This window comes from Ornithodoros turicata, chromosome 8, assembly GCF_037126465.1.
Source record: "Ornithodoros turicata isolate Travis chromosome 8, ASM3712646v1, whole genome shotgun sequence".
Taxonomy (NCBI): Eukaryota; Metazoa; Arthropoda; class Arachnida; order Ixodida; family Argasidae; genus Ornithodoros; species Ornithodoros turicata.
Genome location: NC_088208.1, coordinates 5,611,229 through 5,631,831, shown reverse-complemented (window position 1 = coordinate 5,631,831; position 20,603 = coordinate 5,611,229). Strand labels below are relative to the sequence as shown.

Sequence of the window (20,603 nt, the reverse complement as noted above, 5' to 3'; positions counted from 1 at the left end):
TGTCGGTTCTGTGTCCGGTAAGGCGGTTGTTCATTTGTTGGCCGGTTTCACCAATGTATTGCATAGAGCAGTCGCCGCATTCAATGCAGTATATAACATTGGAGCTTGTGCATGTGAATGCGTGGTTAACGGGGTGGGTGTAATTGCTCGCAGCGTTTTTGATGGAGTTAGCGTGTTGAACGTGCTTGCATGTTTTGCAGCGCGGGAGGTTGCAGGGTCGTGTTCCCGTGTACGGGGCGCTCGTTTTTTGCTGATTTTGGCATTGACCAAGGAGTCTGCCAGGTTTCTTGCGCGTCGGTATGTCACCTGTATGGGATTTGTGAATATGTTGTTAAGTCGGTCACTGCTTTGGAGGAGGGGCTCGTGCTTCTGTAGAATGGCTTTGATGTTTGGAAGTGCGTTGGAATATCTTGTGATGAAGCTTATTTGGCACGCGTCGGGATTTTTTCGGTTTTCCAGAACCTCGTTTCGATCGAGTGTGAGTGCCTTGCGACGGAATTCGGTTAGGAGGGAGTCTGGATAGTCCCTTTGGGCAAGTGTACTGCAGAGTTCGTCAAGCTCTCAGCGTAATCTGTGTCGTTTGAACAAATTCTGCGTAGTCTTACACTCTGCCCATTAGGAATTCCAACCTTACAGTGACGCGGGTGGTGACTCTTGAAGTGAGGGTATTGTTGTTTGTCAGTTGGCTTTTTGTACAGGGTTGTGACGAGGTTGCCGTTGTCTAGTGATATCGTGGTGTCGAGGAAGTTAATTAAGTGAGTTGACTGTTGTGATGTGACCTTTATGTTGCTATGCGCGGTGTTCAGTAGATCTACGAACTTTTGAAATTCATGTTCCCCGTGTTCCCATATTATCAGTATATCATCGATGTATCGAAGGTACACCGTGGGTTTTAATGAGAGGGCGCTGAGAACTTTGTTTTCTAGGAACCCCATGAAGATATTTGCGTATGTGGGTGCAACAGGTGTGCCCATACTTGTACCGTGTACTTGTAGGTAGTATTCACCATTGAACTCGAAGTAGTTCAGTTTAAGAACCAAGTCCATTAGAGCGAGTATGGTTTCCGTGTCTTTTCTGGTGTTTGTAGTAGAAAGGGTATTGCAGAGGGCTGTGATTCCGTCGTTGTGTGGGATGTTAGTATACAGTGATGTCACATCCAGCGTGGCTAGTATTGTGTCCCTACCAAATGTACGAGTATTGTTTATATCTCTGATTATTCTGAGGAGGTGGGGTGTGTCTTGTACATGCGATGGCAGTGTTGTCGGAATATGGTTTAAATAGTGGTGCAGGAATTTCGAGAGTCTTTCTGTTGGTGTGTTGTTATTAGATACAATTGGCCTGCCGGGGATGTCAGCCGTATAGAGCTCGTTGGCGTGTACCTTGTGGATTTTGGGCAGTAAATAGAAACGACCTGCGTCTGTGTTTGATGGGGTGAGATATCTGAGGTCATCACGTGTGATGAGCTTTCGTTCGTGGAGGTCCTGTATGGTATGGGTTATTAGCGTCGTGTACTCCTTTGTTGGGTCATGGTCCAGTTTGAGGTAGTGTTGCGTATTGTTGAGTTGCCTATGTGCTTCAGAGATATATTTATCTGTGGGCCAGATGGCGATACTCCCACCCTTATCTGCGGGCTTGATAATGATATCATCTCTGTCAGCTAGCGCATTGATGATGTCACGTTGTGTTTTAGTGAGGTTGTGACCACACGAGCTTTGGGAAATACCGCGAAGGATGTCGTTGCTTACTTGTTTAATGTACAGGTCTAGTGCGGGTTCTCGGCCGTGATTTGGTGTCCAGGTTGATGGTAGTCGGAGGTCGTTGTTGTTTTCCTGTGTTGTATCAGCGAATAATTCTCTAAGGCGTAGCCGTCTCGCAAAGTCTGATATGTCTTTGTGGATTTCGTATTCGTTAACAGAATTGAGTGTAGGGCAGAATGTTATCCCCCCTAGAGAGAGAGAGAGAGAGAGAGACGGCTACGCCTTAGAGAATTCTTCGCTCATACAACACAACGACCTCCGACTACCATCAACCTGGACACCAAATCACGGTCGAGAACCCACACTAGACCTGTACATTAAACAAGTAAGCAACGACATCCTTCGCGGTATTTCCCAAAGCTCGCGTGGTCACAACCTCACTAAAACACAACGTGACATCATCAATGCGCTAGCTGACAGAGATGATATCATTATCAAGCCCGCAGATAAGGGTGGGAGTATCGCCATCTGGCCCACAGATAAATATATCTCTGAAGCACATAGGCAACTCAACAATACGCAACACTACCTCAAACTGGACCATGACCCAACAAAGGAGTACACGACGCTAATAACCCATACCATACAGGACCTCCACGAACGAAAGCTCATCACACGTGATGACCTCAGATATCTCACCCCATCAAACACAGACGCAGGTCGTTTCTATTTACTGCCCAAAATCCACAAGGTACACGCCAACGAGCTCTATACGGCTGACATCCCCGGCAGGCCAATTGTATCTAATAACAACACACCAACAGAAAGACTCTCGAAATTCCTGGACCACTATTTAAACCATATTCCGACAACACTGCCATCGCATGTACAAGACACACCCCACCTTCTCAGAATAATCAGAGATATAAACAACACTCGTACATTTGGTAGGGACACAATACTAGCCACGCTGGATGTGACATCACTGTATACTAACATCCCACACAACGACGGAATCACAGCCCTCTGCAATACCCTTTCTACTACAAACACCAGAAAAGACACGGAAACCATACTCGCTCTAATGGACTTGGTTCTTAAACTGAACTACTTCGAGTTCAATGGTGAATACTACCTACAAGTACACGGTACACGTATGGGCACACCTGTTGCACCCACATACGCAAATATCTTCTTGGGGTTCCTAGAAAACAAAGTTCTCAGCGCCCTCTCATTAAAACCCACGGTGTACCTTCGATACATCGATGATATACTGATAATATGGGAACACGGGGAACATGAATTTCAAAAGTTCGTAGATCTACTGAACACCGCGCATAGCAACATAAAGGTCACATCACAACAGTCAACTCACTGAATTAACTTCCTCGACACCACGATATCACTAGACAACGGCAACCTCGTCACAACCCTGTACAAAAAGCCAACTGACAAACAACAATACCCTCACTTCAAGAGTCACCACCCGCGTCACTGTAAGGTTGGAATTCCTAATGGGCAGAGTGTAAGACTACGCAGAATTTGTTCAAACGACACAGATTACGCTGAGAGCTTGAAGAACTCTGCAGTACACTTGCCCAAAGGGACTATCCAGACTCCCTCCTAACCGAATTCCGTCGCAAGGCACTCACACTCGATCGAAACGAGGTTCTGGAAAACCGAAAAAATCCCGACGCGTGCCAAATAAGCTTCATCACAAGATATTCCAACGCACTTCCAAACATCAAAGCCATTCTACAGAAGCACGAGCCCCTCCTCCAAAGCAGTGACCGACTTAACAACATATTCACAAATCCCATACAGGTGACATACCGACGCGCAAGAAACCTGGCAGACTCCTTGGTCAATGCCAAAATCAGCAAAAAACGAGCGCCCCGTACACGGGAACACGACCCTGCAACCTCCCGCGCTGCAAAACATGCAAGCACGTTCAACACGCTAACTCCATCAAAAACGCTGCGAGCAATTACACCCACCCCGTTAACCACGCATTCACATGCACAAGCTCCAATGTTATATACTGCATTGAATGCGGCGACTGCTCTATGCAATACATTGGTGAAACCGGCCAACAAATGAACAACCGCCTTACCGGACACAGAACCGACACGTCCAACAAACTCCCCAAAGCAGTCGCCGAACACTTTAACGTTCCTGGTCACAATTTTGACAACATTAAACTATATATTGTAGAAACCGGGTTTAGATCCACACGTGACAGACGTGATAGGGAGTCTTATCTCATATACAAGTTCAACGCTCTTCACCCGTCCGGTATCAACAAATCACAAGGCACCCTAGAAACACTTCACAAATAAAATATGCTTTTCCCATCTACCTCCATTATCATCTGTTATGTTCTGCATGGCCACTGCTTTCTGCTCTCTTTATTGCATGCCACAACTTTGTGTTACAAATATATATTTAAAAAAAAAATTTGCTCGTTCTGGAATTTTCCCCACGTAACCACTAACCTCCTTATCTTTCGCTATGCTTGCGAATTCTTGCCTGTTGTCCCGTTTCGTCCACGTGTTCGTGAACCTTCCATTTTTCTGCAACCGGTCTGTAGCCTAGATCACTACGTTCACATAATCCCCTCCACACTCTAACAAAGCAGCCATTCACTCCCGCCGTAAAAACCCGTACGGACCTTATCTTCCCTCCGGGCTGTTGACCCACAATTCGCATGAACCTTTAAACACGTCACACCTAACCCTTTAAATACCATGCCAATGATGAGTATGGTGCCCAGAAGAAGAACAGTCTCTGTTCGAAATATCGGCGGCTTCTGTCCTGAGGCAACTCCTTTCCTACTTGAGTACTTGGTACTTCAAGTACTGCCCATCACTGATTTGGACTCGCCTCGCCATGAATTAAAAGTTTCATGGGGAAACCAAACTGGAGATGCAAATCCATTGCAACGCGTGAGGAAGAGAAGGTCACATATTGTGTGTCTGTCCAAGAAAATGATACCATCAGCATCAATACATTCTAATCATCTGCTGCTTATCCTGATCAGATCTCGGTTTTTAATGTGGGAACTTTAAGTTAAGTACGGTCAACACAAGTGACCAAAGTGATAAAAACACTGAAACGTCTGTCTATTAGCGTACAAACTTTCACGCAAGGGTAATAATATGGAAGGCAACTGTTCTGACGCTGAAAGCGACACAAGACTCGTGGTTCAAATCCCGCCACTGTCTCTATTTTTCGACGGATGTCATATTTGAATTGTGCATGAAAGCTTGTACATAGCCTCCTATATACTTCAATGCCTGCTCAGTTGAGGCGGAACTGCCGTTCAGCGCACTATGCGGCGGCGCCGCCATATACCTGGGGTTGTGATGATCATGTCGCTGCGCTCGCTGGCTCGTGATGTTTGACTTAATACCTCTGAATAAACGAAGAGCATAGAAATTTCCCAGTTTATATCCACAGTGACAGGCTTGCAAGTGGATGAGGGTACGAATTCACACCAGACCACTAGACAGACAGGACAAGCTGGAAGGCAGACAACGCTGCAGTCACACGCGAAACCGAAACATCACGCACCAGAAAACTGAGCGATATATGATCATCATATCCCGTGTATGTGGCGCCACAACAGTGGAGGGCCGGTTCGAATGGGTTCCGCTTCGACGGGGCAGGCATTGAAGTATATAGGAGGCTATGGCTTCTACGTCATAAAGTTGCTATCTTTGTCATTTTTTATCGTGCATTACGTGTTTTGCGTGGTTAGCAGACTGCCGTTCGAACGTCACTTACGCAAACCCGGAGCTATCGGGTCTTCCAGTGACTGTCATAACAGATCCGACTTGTACATATGCCGGAGTACCAGGAAGCGGCAGCTGTCGGGGAAAAAAGTTATTTATTTATTTAACAGACCTTAAAGGCCCAGGAGGGCATTACATAAGGGGGGAAACAAAATACACAACGCATAACTGCACTCAATAGAACAGGGTCACAAATAACAAAGAAGAAATAATCTGTGATAAGAAAGGGGAGATAGGCAAAAACATGTGTAGAGGCAGTAAACAAAACACAAATCATATATGCACCCGATACACCGAACTACAAACGATGGGAACAGAAAATCTGATATGCGAAGAAAAACTACTAAAATGCTACTGAATTGAGTCCCGCCCACATATAGTGAATAATCACACTTAGCGAAAATAATCAGTTACAGTGGATCTAAACTGATCAGCGTTGGTTATTTTAATAATAGATGTAGGCAGCTTGTTCCATTCTGAAATCGCATGAGGTATGTCTGACCTTAGATATGCAGTTGTTCCTACTTTAGGAAAAACGATATAACAGGGGTGATGTATACGCGGCAGCGGACGGAGTGGTGGACAAAAAGCCTTGTCTATCCAAGGTGCCCCCATATAATAAAGGTTGTGCAAAAGACATATTTGGGCAATCTTACGCCTAGTCTCCAACAGCTGGATGTTATTGTCTCGCTTTACTGTAGAACCTTGAGTAGTTGGATGTGATGAATCTTACGGCCCTGTTCTGAACAGCCTCAAGTTCTCCAATAAGAGGCAGCTGGTAGGGGCTCCATATTGCGGCCGCATATTCCAGCTTGGTACGTATAATGGTTTCATAAGCCATTAGCTTGACGCTGGGGGATGCTGATCTCAAATTACGTCTGAAATACCCGAGAACTTTGTTAGCATCTGAAACCAAGTGTTGAATGTGTGTTTTCCAGCTGAGGTCACTAGTGAACTATACCCCGATATACTTGTGTTGCTCACCTACTGGGAGGCATGAGTCCCCTATGCAATAGGAATGAGTATTTTGTGTTGGTGATCGAGAGAAGGCAAGTTGCATGCATTTGGACATGTTTAGCTGCATTGACCAGGTGCTACACCACTCTTGTAGAGCCCGAAGATCTCATTGAAGTTCTATGCTGTCGTCATGCGTGAAACTTTTTCCATAAATGACACAGTCGTCAGCATATAGCCTCACTGAGGAAGATAGTTGCATTGGGAGGTCGTTGACATAAATTAAAAATAAGAGAGGCCCGAGAACGCTGCCCTGGGGTACCCCTGAGCTGACTTTGGATTGATCAGAGCACGATCCATTCACTGCAGTAAACTGAACTCTGTTAGTGAGGAATTGTTCAATCCATTTTAGAACGTTGGGATCAATACTGCACAGTGAAAGTTTGCGGAGCAAAAGCTTGTGAGATACGCGATCGAAAGCTTTGAAGAAATCGACAAATACGACCATCGGTACGCTTATTATCATCAAAAGTCAAAAACAGGTCGTGTGCAAAACCCAAGAACCGACTCTCACAAGAATAGCCTTTGCGAAACCCGTGTTGGAATTTGTAGAATTAACCATGGTCTTCCAGATGTGAGCTAAGCTTGGTGTATAGTATGTGTTCCAGTACCTTACAACAAGTGCATGTGATGGAGATTGGGCGGTAATTGGAACACACGTTGTGGTCGCCACTCTTAAGGGGGAATGCTCCGGCTTGGTGACGTCTTCTTCTTTCACTAGATGGCGCGCGGGAGAAATTTTTATGCTTTGCTTTTTTTTACCCTCCTTGCTCTCCTTTACGTAAGTGACGGTTTCCTCCTCGTAAGGGCGGAGCCGTCGAGAGCACGCGGGCTTCGGCCTGACCTTGAGCTATGAATCACGTATGGTTTGCTGCTATATTTGTCCATGCTTTATTGTGTTTAGCGGCGGCGCGTGTTTGAGATGTGGCGTGTGGCTCAGCTGCTTCGATCGTCTCGGCTGGTTTGTCATCGCTTCGTAGATTTGCTGACAGTTTCGCGAATGGCTTGAAGTGATAATCCATTTGGACTTGCTTACAGAATGAGGGACGCTAATTGGGAAGGCGGAACTGAGCAAAACCGAGCGACCAACTTGTGTCTGATTTTTCGTTCTTCGCAATTTGGGTGATAACATTGTGTACATTTACAGCATGCGGATTAGGCGGTACAAATCTATCAAGTAGCTTTGCGTGACGTATTACAGAGAAAGCCCAGGATTCTCTACCTGTCTGCTGCAGTCCCAGTTGGTGAGCAGCGATAAAGGTAGGAAGGGACATAGTCGCTGGCCATGTCTCCTGTCTATGTTGGTATCCGGCTTTCTCTTCAACTGCCCACGAGTTGGAGATAGCGAATTTGGGGAACCAAACAACCACCACATTCTGACTATGACTGGACACATAGTACATGCTGCACAGCGGCGCATTATCGCTATGATTTCACGTGCCATGCGCCTCACCTCATTCTGAGTGTGCGTGCCTGTTTAAGAATAGTGGAACACAATAAAAATAAAATACACACACACACACATTGACACATACACTCACGCATACACGTAATAATGGAATGACGATGGAATGCGAAGTTCACGGAATGTGTGAGCGTTTTCAAGTGCACTGGAAAATGAGTGAACACGAAGTAATCTTGTTCTTCCGTACTGTTTTTGCACTAATGAAACGCATCAATGGTTCATTAACGAGGTTGAAGAGGTTGGAAAAAGTAAGCCCACTTCGCATATGTAACCACAAAGGTCAGAATGGAAGAACAACAGGCGCCTGCGAGAGATTTGTCCTGTTCCCGCGGACAGCCTCTGCTTTCGACAATGCATTTTGGAACAATGTACAGGGTGACCTCTTTTATTCCATACATATTTTTATATTATTAACTAATACTAAGCGATTTTTTTTACTTAGGGTGCACACGCCACCAGCAAAACTGTCTATTTTGTGGTGAGATACAGTTGTACAAAGAAGTCAGAGTTGGACTTATCGCCACTCTGGAGTATCGTTGTTCGAAGTCACCCCTGTGCGGTTTCACTCACTTCGCGCGGACCGAAAAAATGACCGTCACAAACGACAGCATAAATCTTGATTTTGTTAGAGGGTGCCTTTCCATCGGGATCGGGTACACGCAGGCGCAAGAGCTAACAGCGTCAGTCGGCCTCCCATTCCTTTCGCATAAGCTCTACCAGAAATGTGAGAACAAAGTTGGGGAAAACCTTCAATCAGCGACATTAGACTCTATGAAGAGAGCCGCGGCCGAAGAGGTTGAGCTTGCCAAACAACGGAAAGAGTGTCGCGATCCCGACGGCTTTTGGAACATCCCAGTCATTGTAGATGGAGGATGGAGCAAGCGATCCTTCGGCCATGGGTACAATGCGAATAGCGGGGTGGCTGTCATTGTCGGTCGTTACACGCGCAAGATTCTCTACATCGGAGTACGCAACAAGTTCTGCACAACTTGTCGACGTGCTGAGTCGGAGCATAAGGAGCCTCTACCCCACTCGTGTTCTTGCAACTGGAAATCGTCTTCAACGTCCATGGAGCGAGACATTATTGTCCAGGGATTCAAAGAAAGTGAAGAAATGTATGGCCTTAGGTACACTACATTGATTGGAGACGGAGATAGCAGTGTTTTCGTTGCAGTCCAGGAACAGGTTCCTTACGGCCGTTCAGTGAGAAAGGTAGAATGCGTCAATCACATGGTAAAAAACTATACCAAACGGCTGTATAACCTAGCAAAGGATACTAAAACATTCGCCACAGCTGAAGGCAAAGACGACAGGAAGCTATTGTCTACTGCTAACATCAAAGCCCTAAAAGGTCTTGCCAGATCCACAATAAGACGTCATGCACAAGAGAACACTGCAGTATCGCCTGCTGCGGTCAGTAGCCTGCGCCATCAACTGAAGGACGGCCCATACCACGTATTTGGTATCCACAGCGGCTGTCCAAGCGAGCACTGCTCCGTCAAGAGAGGCGATGCTGTGGAACTTGAAAGCAGAACGGAAAAGGGCAATCTTCTTCTGAGATCCAACATGATGACTGAAATCCAGAAAGCAGTAGACGTATTCGCAGACAGATCCGGTATGCTGCTCCTCGACGCAACAAGTAATGCCGCTGAGACCTACATGAGCATGGTGGCGCGTATGTGACTATGCAAAGGGTAAAAGTTACGGTAACAGGTGTCGCGTCGCAGCTCTTGCATACAACATGAGAGGTGCGAGATGGCACGACTTCTATCTGCGCAAGTTCGTCGCGAAAAGTCCATCATCCGCTCTGAAGAAACTAATAACATCAAGACAAAAGCGCAACGAACGAAAATGCAAAAGAGCGTTGCGGTTCGACAGGGCTCCAATATCGAGAACACCCAAATTCGCAAGCACCGTTGGGGACAAGGACTATGGAGGACAATCTCAAAAGCCAGATCTGGACAGGACAATTTTTATTGAGAAAGCCAAAGACTTTGTGCGTGGCATACAGATGACCAGCCAGGAAGCTGACAGTCTGCAGAAGTCTACACTAGAACAGAACAAGTCTGATCTATGGCACTCACAAAGAAAGATGAGGATACCATCAACCTCAATACATAGTATATGTCGCCCACATAGAAAAACATTCAAGCACTCTTCTTTAGTGAAGGCCATAATGTATCCCAAGTCGTTCCGCAGCAAAGATTGTCAGTACGGCATCGACCACGAGGAAGACGCAGCATCAGCATTCCAAGCCAGATACCCGAACGTTGAAGTGAAAAAATGTGGCCTTTTCGTCGACCCTGATATACCTTACGTATGCACCACTCCTGACCGCCTTATCGACAACGACGGAATCCTCGAAATAAAATGCCCTGCAACAGCACAGAATTACATGACCATCGCAGAAACCGCTCGCAACCATTCCATCGGCGTAAAAATATCGAAAGACGGCAGCTTATATCTTCCAGAATCACACAAGTACTTCTATCAAATACAAGCTCAGCTAAACATTGCGAAGAGGAGCTACTGCAAACTCGCAGTGTGATCGCCGACGGACCTGCAAGTTGTAACCATCGAGAGGAACCTTGCGTTCTGGCAAAAAATATTGCCTAACATTAAGAACTTTTATGTAGGATATATGATTCCTGAGCTAGTTGATCCATGAGTCACGAGACACATGGAACTATGGGATAAAGCAGTGGACATAAGCGAACTGGACGGACGTTTTTAATTCTGTGGCAACTTCATCATCCTGGCAAGCTGCATAATAATGTTATTCGCGTGCAGCGAGTGTGGATATCGTGTGTGTATACAGTTAGTCTAGACCTATACGTATTTGGTGTACTGTACTTAAAATATTGTCTTTTAAATATACAATTAGCGGTATTTTGGCACTCTACTTGATACGTTTTGTTTTGTGTATTTGTACGCTATTTAAAATGGATTTCATGGTATTTTGTACTCAATAACCTAATTACATATTTTGGATCTCCCTCTCAAACTTTCTGTGTCTCGTCTTTCATTATCTTGCTTATTCAGTGGAAATTTCCTGAGTCCCTAGGGCTTGACCTGGACATAGGCCCTTCCTGGAAGCCTCCATTTAGAGATCTTGCCCTGTGTGTACTAATCCTTGGCGGGTGAGGGTTCAATTATGTGTGCCCTGACGCCGAATTCTGACCTCGCCGGGCAGGGACGTGCTAGAAGTTTGCTTTGTTTTGGTCACATATACTTAGTGGAGTTATGTGGTACCTCTTTGTCATCTTTTTGGGACTTGTCTTTAAACGAGTTCTATCACACAGCGGCGGCTAGCGTATTGCGCGGGGTTTAGGTGATTCATGTCACATAGCAGCGACTTGTCGCATTGACCAGTGACTTTTTGCGTTCAAGGATAAATAGTATCTTAATTGTATTTCAAATACCATTTGAAGTATTTTACTCTATCTTAATTACTTCGATTTTCGTGTACTTATACTCTATCTTAATTACAATCTAACGTTAGTATTTATTGTATTTACTTAAATACATTTTCGAGTACCTTGTACACGTCTGACTCAGTCTGCATGCAATGCAATCTAATGCATGCACAACTTCATACGCTCCTGTTGGTGAGCGCATTGCGGGAGCAATCGGACTGTGCGTGGCTGGCGCTTCCCTTTCATTCTTTTTGCAATAAATATATCCGCCCTCACCCATCCCCCAATCGAAATGTTGTGCAAATCACACCATGGAGATAGGGTGACGGCAGGAATATCCCCATGACTTGCCTGCGTCTGTTATTTCACGTATCATAATCGCACAATTCAACATAAGTTCACGGCCGAAAATATGATGTGCTGCACCATCGGTGCAAGCACGCGAATAACTGTGGATGAAGCCGTGTGGTTGGTCTCACACAAATCCTGTAGCTAGACCCGGAAAAACTCAACGGACATCCATAACGAGCAAGGCGCAAGCAAGATCAACCGTCGTCTTATATGCCCAGTGTCAACAACTTTAGCTGGATTTTTTTGTACCTCTTGTACTTACGGTCACCCGCATGCATGTTATTTGCGCTCACCTGTGTGTACGTGGTGCAACTAAGCAGAAATGAATAACACTTGTCTATGCAGATGAACAGTCCATTTGATTGGCTTTAATTTTGTCCTCTGACAACTAGTACAGATCGCACCGACACTTAGGAATGACCCAGAGTCAGAGGTGGGGAAATTACTTTTATTTTGTAATGAATTACCATTACTCATTACTTGTATAAAAAACTAATGCATTACATTACTCATTACTTTTTGGATATTAGTAATGCATTAGTAATGCCATTACTTTAACGAAGTAATGGCATTACTCTGGCATTACATTTACGTTTTAGGGCATAAGCCTCAAAGGTGCTATGCATAAGTTTTTTCCTTGCTTTTTTTGCTTTAGGCAATAGCCACCCGAGTGTCCCCAAATCGGTGCTACTAAATCCCCGCAGAAGCGAGTCTGATAAGCAAAAGCTATAGATAAGATTTATTGCAGATGATGCCTTTTCTAGCATTATGGAGCCGGCGGATGAGGCCCAGCTATACAGTTCTGTCCTGGCAGAAAAACTACCTCTGACAGCACAAGAGAAGCTAACACGGTACCATACCAAAACAGTCAATCCCTACGGCAATTGTTACGTATTACCCTCATAGAGGCTATGTTTCTATTTCATTGATTTTCCTTTACTAAAAATGCGCACAAGAGAAAATCTGTGATATCATGTTGACACTTGTGACACACACCGCCGACTGTTGAACTCTTGCAGAATTCCCCGGGCTGTGCCTTTCTCTTTACTTGTTGCCCTGTGCTCATTGTTAAAGGGAGGTTGAAGAAAACCTGGATGTTCCCAATCTTCACGTGGCGCAATGAACATTCGACAAAAGTAATGAGTAATGCCACCCTGCATTACTCAGTCGAAATGTAATGCATTACCATTACTCATTACTTGCTGGCAAAACGTAATTCATTACCATTACTCATTACTCAAAAGTAATGCATTACCGGTAATGCATTACTTTGTAATGCATTACTCCCCACCTCTGCCCAGAGTACATAGAAATGGACTTAGGAACGAAGAGAAGCACATGCACGATAAAATTCCATAAACAGATGGTCTGATTTATGACGAACAGAACCTGCTGTTGTATATAACACAGCCGCACACGGCGTTCGAAAAGTCCTCATGAGTGCAATGCTACACAATAATACAATAATAATGATACACAATTCACGCGTCTTTCCGACACATTTGTTCAAAATCAAGGCACGTCTTCTCGTTCTCAAGCCACATTTCACGGCGATCCTTCCCGTAGCGGCCGCTTAGTTACATCCTCGACACCTCATCACCCACACATCGACTTGTGTTGGTTGCATGACATGTCAGCACATCTTGACCATCCCAGATTCAGGTATGAATACTGAAAAATATATCGCTCCATATTTGGGCTGAAGCATACACTGGGTCGTGAACCATTGTAATAAAACAACCGCACTCCCGAAAACATCACGCAACTGACACACAGAAAGTACAAGTCGTACCTTCTCTTCAACACCTATTAGTATCGTGCATTACGCCACGATTACGGCAATTTATGTCCTACTGATTGCAGCCGAGGTCGCAGTAACAGGCCATGCGTGAGGAATATCGATGCACGACGCTGACGCCGGATAGAGCAGGCAAAGTCATTCACCATGATAAGACACGCGCCGTTCTGGCCCGTCGCCAAGGCAGGTTGAAACAACAACCTCACGCAGTGCACGTAGCCACGTAGCCGTTTGCCTTCCCTCTCGCTCTCGCACCTCCCATCTCGATGTATCCCCTCTCCCGGAGCGGAAGCCCACTGGGGGCAGCACAATGCAGCCTATGCTAGCAGACGACAAATGTCCACACATTTGTCCCGTTCATCTTGAATAATACGAATGTTAACGTTGCAACTTAGCTTGTACTGTCAGCAGGGGACACAGATGCACGTCCTGACACATTTTTCAGGCGTTTATTTCGTCGCTGAAAGGTCTGAGGAAGTAATTTCTGCTGCTCCCATAGGACTCCATGTATTCGCATTCACACAAACAAAAAATCGTCTAAATTCGCCTATTTGCTGTATTCAGATAAAAAATATGTCAGGACGTGCAGAATTTACCCATGTATTACCAGCTCGGCGTACTGCTCCGTTACTGCAGTAGTTTTCGAGATGAACTTCCCAAAGCAATGCCCATAGAGAATACATTGGGTTGATTCCGCCTTAAAGATAGGAACTACCTTTCCTACTCTCCAGTCTGAAGGCAGGAGTCCCGTGGACAAAGACTGAGAAAATATATTTGGGTTAAGAAAAAACTGCAAATAAACTTCGTGCTTCGTAATATTTTGGTATTGATGTTGTCGACTCCACATGATGATGACAATCTTAGCCTTTCGATGATTTTTACTTCAATAGGTTCCATTTGAACAAAAGACGTGTTAGTGTCTAGGTGGGAGCTGTGAGACTGTTCACTCAGGATAAAAGAAGAAAATTAATTATTTAGCTCGTTAGCTGATTGGTCGTCAGCCATTGAATCCCCGCTACAAGTGACTAGTTGTATTTTATTACCATTAGTACTGGGCGATATAATCCTCCAAAATTTCCGGGGATCGCGACGTCACAGCGAAGGAAGCGTTTCCTTGAAGTACTTTCCCTTTGCTATTTTTAAGTCTTTCCTGTACGCTTGCGAGGACGACTTATAGTGTTCCCAGGCAGTTGCGGTATTCTGTAGCTTCGCTTTTTTAAACAGCCTTTTAATCCTGTTTGATAGGCGTTTAAGATTTTTGTTGTACCAGGGACTCGTGGACTCACACCTAACACGAACTTTAGGTATATACAACTCAGCAAGTTCGCATATTTTCTTTTGGAATAAGTTCCAGTTAGCGTTTACGTCCCGTTGGTCAAAATGTAACATATAAGCATAATAGAAAGCTTCTAATTCACGGTTTGTAGACTCAAAGTCAGCTCTGCCATAGTCTGCAATAATTTTGGATTCCCTAGATGAGCAGTTGGAGCAGGTTAAGAAGGGTCCATAAATGACCGTATGGTCACTGAGGCCATCGACCACGCACATATTACTTGTGAAATCAGCGTTATTAGTAAGGATAAGATCGAGCACAGAACAGGTAGTCCACATACCCGAGTTGGATCTGGGACAAGCTGCGCGAGATTAAATGTGTGGCACACATTAACGAAATCCCGTGTTTGGGAATCGTGTCCTTTTCAGCGAGGGAAGTGTCCCAGTCATAACTGAAATCGCCACACATAATAAATATTGCATTTGGAAACCTGGCGTATAAATGTGTCAGAGTATCAAACAATGCGGGCGCAAAAGTGGGTGACGGCCTAGGAGGGTGGTAACAAACGCCGAGAACAGCTGTGACATAACCGAACAATTACCGGGTAAAGAGTATCTCGTGATCATCGCATTTAAGCAGAAATGAAGACGGAATGGAGTTGTTGGCAGCTTTTGTTTCCGCCTGTGGCTGTGTGAAGGCGTTGTATGCAATACGGTATGGTGCATCAATATTTTGATCATTCCTTATAACTCATGTCTTATAACTGTTATGCAACCTGTTGAGCTAGTGATAGCTGTCCTCCAAACACTGGATTTGCGTTTTACAATATCAAACTGTCGAAGAAGAGTGACACCACGTACATGGGCTCGAGAAAACGGTATTGCGAGTATTCGAATGGAAAGTTAACGATAGAACGGAGAAGAGAAAATAACATGATATTGTAATCTATGCCTGAAGACACAATCGCAAACAACGGAAGGAATGAAGCACATGTTTATTGGGGCGTATAGAAGAGGTTACAGAAATATAAAAATCATAAGGAGAGGCTAGAAGCAAAGGCCTGAGGAGGAAAAAGGGAGAGAGCAAAGGGGTTGAACGGAGGAGCTTTCCTCCTCAACCGCAAAGCGCGGGCTTCGCCATATTGTGGTAGCCGAAGCCGACCGGAAGTGCATGAGCGACAGATAACCAAGTCAATCCAGAAAAACAAAAACAAAAATGGCAGCTGGTGCAAGTACGCATTCATTTTTCTGTCTCCCAAATGTTCCTCTCCAAATATTGTGGTCTGCAGCGTCATGATAGCCTTTTATGCCCGATCTCAGTTACCTGCTTCAACCGCAGGTTGTGATAGCATGGCAAATAATGTCTGTAAACACGCACGCTGCGTTGTTTCTTACGGGGATGGAACGTCAATAGTCAGAACTTTTTAGTGCGTGTTACCGATATAACTTGTTCTGTGCAAGAAGTTTAGATATTGTAAGCTACTCTGTCATATTGAAAGATGCATGAACTGTTATATGGGGTTGATATGTGACCTCCATTGAACTCGGCGTTCTTCTATAAACAGACACAGAAAAATAGGAGGCCTTAATGGTGATAGGTGCTGATAGTTGTAGCATAAATTCGGAGTAAACGTAGCGCGCTTGGCGCCTAAATATTAACGAAGAATTTGCACACGTAACGAACATGACTAGTTGAACTCGTTTATTGGTCTTGTCGTGACCTCCGGCCTCAATGGTTCATAAAGAGCACTTGTTTTGTCAGCTTGCTCCTGATGTACGCCTTCTGGGATTTCTCTGTTATCTTGCGAGACAGTTCGTGCACAGGGTTTCTACAACATCGTTATATACCCTTCGGACCCTCTTCGCCCGAAGCCTTCGTCGCTGCCTTTGTGTTCCAAGAATGGCAAGTCCTAGCTGAAGCTGGTGAACTCCCGGTGGAGGTCCTCCGTGAGCGGGAAATGGTTCGTCATTTCCTACGTTTCACCGTCACCAACTCCTCAGGAAAATTCGATACCGTCCTGAAAGTGATTTCCATCGCGTAGCGCAGAGGACACGCCAGGCTCTCACTGGCTTCACATCTAAGGACGTCACACCGTCGAACGCCCCCTGGTCTCTGCCTGTGCCACCCACCTTCGCACGTCTTCCTGACCTCCAGGACCGTAGAGATCAGGTTCCCTCTCAAGTCCTTCGCGCCCATTTTTATGCTCTCGTAGACGCGAAGGTTTCTACCTCTGCCGCCGCATACACCGATGGCGCATCTCGAAATGGCAAGGCTGCGTCGGCATTCGTCATCCCATCCGAAGGCGTAGTTCAAGGACGTCGGCTTTGGCATCAGACCTCATCCACAGCTGCAGAACTCTATGCCATACTTTTCTTTCTGCAGTACATCGCTCACTTTGCCCCACGGAATTGGGTGGTCTTCTCTGACTCAACATCTGCGCTGCAAGCAATTGGAAATTCTGGCATACGAGGCTCCTGTGTGTTAATGGCTTACAAACTTGTCTACGAAGCAGGGCATAGGCTTGTTCTCCAATGTGTTCTACCTCATTGCGGTGTCGAAGGGAATGAACAGGCGGACAGTGCCGCCGAAGTAGCTCTCTCGTCTCGGAAACGGACGCGTATTCCATTGCTGGGAGGAGATCGTCGGTCCGTACTTCGACGCCTTATGGCTCCTCTGGCTGCCCGCCAACGGACCTGTGACATTCTACCCCCGCCATGCTGAGCAGAGTTTATCCAGCGCTCGCTTTCCGCATGCCTGCACATATCTCTCGTCAAGATGCAGCATTAGTTCATCGAATGCGCCTCGACGTGACCTTTACCGCTACCGCTTGAGACATGTTCCCTCTCCGCACTGCAGCCACTGCGGTGCTCTTAAAGATCTAGAGCACATTCGTCTCCGTTGCCCACACTACCAACTTTCCCGAATCGTACTCTCCGCACCCCTCAACGAGGTAGACTCCCGCCCCCCTTTCTGACAAAATTGTTTGGTCCCTGGCCACACCCAGCACACCAACGCTATGCCCTCAAGGCTCTCTTCACCTTCCTGGACACCACATGACTTCGGTCCTTATTATGAAAGGGCTCATTATTTCATTCCCCGCATCACCACCAGCAATGGGGTGGAGTATCGCCCCCGGTGATGAAACTCTCCAGCCATCATCCTGCAATAAAGTTGTTTAGCTACAAGGTCGCGGCAGCTAACGCAATATCGCGTTTTGCATGACCTGTACGTGGCGCATCTAAACTCCAACATGGCGGACGTGTCAAGGCTGTCGGTAGAGGTGTGCGCCAATGCCGGTTTTGTCGGCGGCGGCGTTGCCTCCATTTTGAGCCGGCGGCGGCGGCGTGAATCGGCACACTGGCGGCATCGTCATCGGCGGTGGCGTTCAGCGCAAACCGGCGGCGCGCTCATCCGTGCGTTAACGAACGACATTTTAGAGGTACCATTTACCTCAGGATGGTTTCCCTTTCAGTTCCTTCCTCTTTATTTTCTTCTTAGTAAACATATCCACCCCCTTCCCTCTGTAACAGCGCATTTGAGACTACGCATTAGTAACATAACGCTTAAAGAGCAAGCGAGCTGGTGTCATACACACTGATTGGGAAGATCACCCAAATGCAACTAGTTTACTGTCTACATATTTAACAAACTGTACTATGAAATGCAGCCTCGTTCTGAATTTCCTATACATGACGTACATTGTAATACGATTGAAGTGTTAGAGCCTGAATAAATGCGCTTCCGAGTGCGTGTTTACCTTTAGTTTCGAGACTTCATGCCGTCTACTCGGACGTCTCCTTTCCCAGATAGGTCCTGCTTGAAGATACGAACCCTAAATCCCACGCATTTGATGTCAGTGCTTCAATGCAGCAACCTCTCCAGAATTACAAAATTGGTGCATGTCAGATTTAATGAATTTAGAATGTTAGGTAGCAAGCAACTCCAAACAGTAATTGCAAAACATGCACCAAACAGATTATGCAGACTCATGCTCCAGAGATTGTACACGAAATAGAGAAGGCCCATTACGCCACACTACATAATTCTGCATAACTTTATGACATGCAAAACAAAAAAGAAACGAAAAGAAGAACACCACGACCAACACATACACTGCTGACCTCCCTCCCTCAACAGGAAACAGTCACGTGGTCACATTAAAACTTCAGCGCGAAACATGCTCGAGACCGAAGAGTGTACAACAACAAGAGCAAATACGTAATGATGATGTAGTGGGATGCTTCGCCGCTGTGGCAGCACCCATTGCTTGAGGGGGAGAGGATGGGGATCTACTAACTGGAGGAGGGATCCCTCCGGGGTGTCTTGAGACCATTGATGGGCGGCCCTTGCTGATGCAGGTGCCGACAGGTAATATCGTCTATCCCCTTTCGTCAATATGATGGATATCGTATGTCGACGGCGGTGGTCTTCGGCGGCTATTAAATCTGCGTCTTCATTACCACGTATGCCGATGTGGCCCGGGATCCACTGTCGCTTTGTCCCTGTTCGTGTAGTCTCTTGTAAAGTTGCAGTATGTCAGGCCATTCAACATCTGCAAAGTTCTCGGCCCATGGAGTAACCATGGACACCAGTGCCGTGCACTTGGCGCTCTTCTTTCCTTTCTGAGGGCCACCGGCCTCTTTCACGAACTGTAGGGATTTCCTTCCCTCGTCATCCTTTCCTGTGAACCTTTTTGGAATGGGGTAGGGTCCTGCACTCAACGCGGGGAAACATCCCACATCATCATCATCCATTCATCTATGTTGTTGTTGTTGCAGTATGTCAGTAGCGATTCACGCCAAAGAGCCTCGAATGCGCCTGCTTGCAATACACTGTAGAGCTGCTCGGATCACCCAGGAGCTGGGTTGAAAGTGACACTCCAATAGCTTTTTGATGAAAAAGAGAATAGCGCAGAGCTCCACACAGGTGGATGATGTGCGGTGCGAAAGCTTATACCCGCAAGACAGGGACTCCTCTGGTACGACGAAAGTGACAAGAGTGTAGACGCAACAAACACGCAATTGTCAAAATCTCCAAGAGCACAGGAGCCTGTCCGTCTCTGGCTATTGCCTTGCCAAGGCAGTCCTTGCAGAAGTACAGGTTATTCACGGACCGCCCCATGCGGTCTTCGCTGTAGGTAATGAAGTATCCACAAACGCGGTTGGCCAACAGTGTATAGTGTCTGTCACCCTAACAGATTTTTGCGAAATTGGAGCTAAATGGAAGGGTATAACTAAACGCAATTGCAATGCACATGAAAGACTGTTTCCGTCAGACGGCACCCACGCGTCTTAGAAACACGAGTCCGAACGAGTGGGTACGCCCGTTCGAAACTTCTGGAAGCCCCCACCCGCGCAATGTTTCAAGAAGGTGGACTGCTTGAATTGGTCGGAACGGTCGAAACTATTTTGTGATCGCTCAGATTCACCAATAGAGTATCATTTCTCCTCCATATTACTGTTTTTGATTGCATTTGTTTATCACTTCGTGCCTCCTTCCCTTCGTCCTCCTTTCTGGAATAGCTTTACTCTATACACCGTTTTCCAGCCAGCCTCACACCCAGCCTCACACCTAGCGCTTTTGTACGCAGCACACTCCAGCAAGGAGGAAAGCGATACCAGGGAGGAAGCATACGACCCCTGTGCTTTCCTTCTCTCTGGCATGTACGGTAAACAGTTTTCAACGTGCTCCCCCAGCTAGACGGCGCCGCGTTTCAATATGGCGGCGACCACGGGAAAACCGTGTATGCTGGTTAAATCGACGCGGTTTTGGAAGTGCACGATATACTGGAATCT

At 46.1% G+C, this 20,603-nt stretch overlaps 1 protein-coding gene across 3 annotated transcripts in view; it reads right to left on the bottom strand.

Annotated features, from left to right (window-relative positions):
- Positions 1 to 20,603, bottom strand: part of LOC135366418 (uncharacterized) — a 113,180-nt gene that overhangs the window by 44,082 nt on the left and 48,495 nt on the right. For 2 of the 3 annotated variants that reach the window (XM_064599105.1, XM_064599106.1), the window contains one exon: positions 5,484 to 5,566. The exons of the other annotated variant lie outside the window; for it this stretch is intronic. In XM_064599105.1, coding sequence (XP_064455175.1) covers positions 5,484 to 5,566 — 83 coding nt within the window. The remainder of the gene's footprint in view (positions 1 to 5,483; positions 5,567 to 20,603) is intronic. 3 annotated transcript variants of the gene reach the window in all.